This window comes from Trichechus manatus, unplaced genomic scaffold (genome assembly GCF_000243295.1).
Source record: "Trichechus manatus latirostris isolate Lorelei unplaced genomic scaffold, TriManLat1.0 scaffold00057, whole genome shotgun sequence".
In the NCBI taxonomy this organism is placed as follows: domain Eukaryota; kingdom Metazoa; phylum Chordata; class Mammalia; order Sirenia; family Trichechidae; genus Trichechus; species Trichechus manatus.
The window spans coordinates 4,560,808-4,563,000 of record NW_004443993.1 but is presented as its reverse complement, the minus strand read 5'-3'; the positions used below and the strand labels follow the sequence as shown (position 1 = coordinate 4,563,000).

Sequence of the window (2,193 nt, the reverse complement as noted above, 5' to 3'; positions counted from 1 at the left end):
TGTGGGAAAGCCTTTAGTCGTTCCTCATTCCTTGCTACACATATACGAACTCACAGTGGAGAGAGGCCTTATGAATGTAAGGAATGTGGGAAAGCATTTAGTTCTTCTTCATCCTTCCGTAATCATATAAGAACTCACAGTGGAGAGAGACCTTATGAATGTAAGGAATGTGGGAAAGCCTTTAGTCAGGTTTCATATCTCACTAGACACGTAACTGCTCACAGTGGAGAGAAGCCTTATGAATGTAAGGAATGCGGGAAAGCCTTTAGTCAGTGTTCACAACTCACTAGACATAAAAGAGCTCACAGTGGACACAGACCTTATGAATGTAAGGTATGTGGGAAAGCTTTTAGTCAGTCCTCACACCTCACTAGCCATATAAGAACACACAGTGGAGACAGACCTTACGAATGTAAGGAATGTGGGAAATCCTTTAGTCAGTGTTCACAACTCACTAGACATGAAAGAGCTCACAGTGGAGACAGGCCTTATGAATGTAAGGTATGTGGGAAATCTTTTATTCAGTCTTCACACCTCACTAGCCATATAAGAACACACAGTGGAGACAGGCCATATGAGTGTAAGGAATGTGGGAAAACTTTTAGTCAGTCTTCACATCTCACTAGCCATATAAGAACGCACAGTGGAGACAGGCCTTATGAGTGTAAGGAATGTGGGAAGTCCTTTAGTGATTACTCATCCATCACTAGACATATAAGAACTCACAGTGGAGAGAGACCTTATGAATGTCGGGAGTGTGCAAAAGCCTTTCGTTCTTCCTCATCTCTCCGTAAACATGTTAGAACTCACAATGGAGATAGGCTTTATGATAGAAATGTGGGAAAGCCTTTAGTCAGTCGTCGTCCCTCACTAACTATAGATTAGTTCACAGTATAGAGAAGCCTTATGAGTATTAAGAATGCTAGAAGGCCTTAGTCCTCATACGTTACTAACCATATAAGAATAGTGAAAAGTGGAGAGAAGCCTTATGAATGTAAGGAATGTGGGAAAGTCTTTGCTATTCGTTTTTACCTCAAGGAATACAAAAGAAGCTCTAGTGGAAAAAAATTTACGTAAAGAGTGTGTAAAGTGTAGTTATTCCTCATGCCTCACTAAACAAGGGCTCACAGTGGCTAGAAGCCTTAATGAATGTAAGGAATATGAGAAAGCCTTTAATTATTCCCCATTTTTCAGTAAAATAAGAACTCACAGTAGAGAGATGTCTTATTCAAGAAACGAAGGAACACTTTAGTTTTCGCTCACCCTTTTGATAACATGTGAGAAGGTACGCTACAAGGAAACAGTATGTGTGTAGGTAATATTGGAAGGCTTTTGGTAATCCCTTTTAAAAAACCTGAAGAAAAACACATTGGAGAAAAGCCATGGAGTGTAAAGAAAGTGATATGTAAAAGGTTTTGCTTTCTTGCACTTCCCAAGACCTGAGGATTCATGCATATGTGAAAACATTCACTAATTGTTTTTGCTAAATATGTGAATTGTGAAGGATTTCATTTTACTTGGATCTGCCATCAACAGTCATGGAAGCAGCAGTCAAGAAATCAAATGACACATTGCATTTGTGAAATCTGCCAAAGGTCTCTTCAAAGTGTTAAAAAGCAAAGATGTCATTTTAAGGACTAAGGTGTGCCTGACCCAAACATGGTGTTTTTCTGTCATTTCTTATGTATGCGAAAGATGGACGATAAGACTGAAGAATTGATGCCTTTGAATTATAGTATTGGCAAAGAATATTTAATATACTATGGAGTGCCAGAAGAACAGATCTGTTTTGAAAGAAGTACAGCCAGAATGCTCTTTAGAAGCAAGGATGGCAAGACTTTGTCTCACATACTTTGGACATATTATCAGGAGGGATCAGTCCCTGGAGAAGGACATCATGCTTGGTAGAGGGTGAGTGAAAAAGAGGAAGACGCTCGAGATGGATAGACACAGTGGCTGCAACAGTGGACTCAAGATAACAATTGTAATGATGGCACAGGACTGGGCAGTGTTTTGTTCTGTAGTATATAGGGTCACTATGAGTTGAAACTGACTCAACGGCACCTAAGAACAACACCAATATGTGAGAAGTCAAACTTCTGAAAAATTGTGTATATGTAAATAATATGGGAACATCTACAAATGTTTTGGAGTTCTTCGAAAACATGAAATATTACACTGTGGATTGATCCT

The 2,193-nt window shown here is 39.3% G+C and overlaps 1 protein-coding gene across 1 annotated transcript in view; it reads left to right on the top strand.

The window, feature by feature from the left end:
- LOC101359106 (zinc finger protein 420-like) overlaps positions 1–1,828 on the top strand; it is a 72,152-nt gene extending 70,324 nt beyond the window's left edge. Inside the window, 1 exon segment of the mRNA XM_023733227.1 lies at positions 1–1,828. Coding sequence (XP_023588995.1) covers positions 1–885 — 885 coding nt within the window. The 3' untranslated portion in view covers positions 886–1,828.
- The last annotated feature ends 365 nt before the right edge of the window (positions 1,829–2,193 follow it).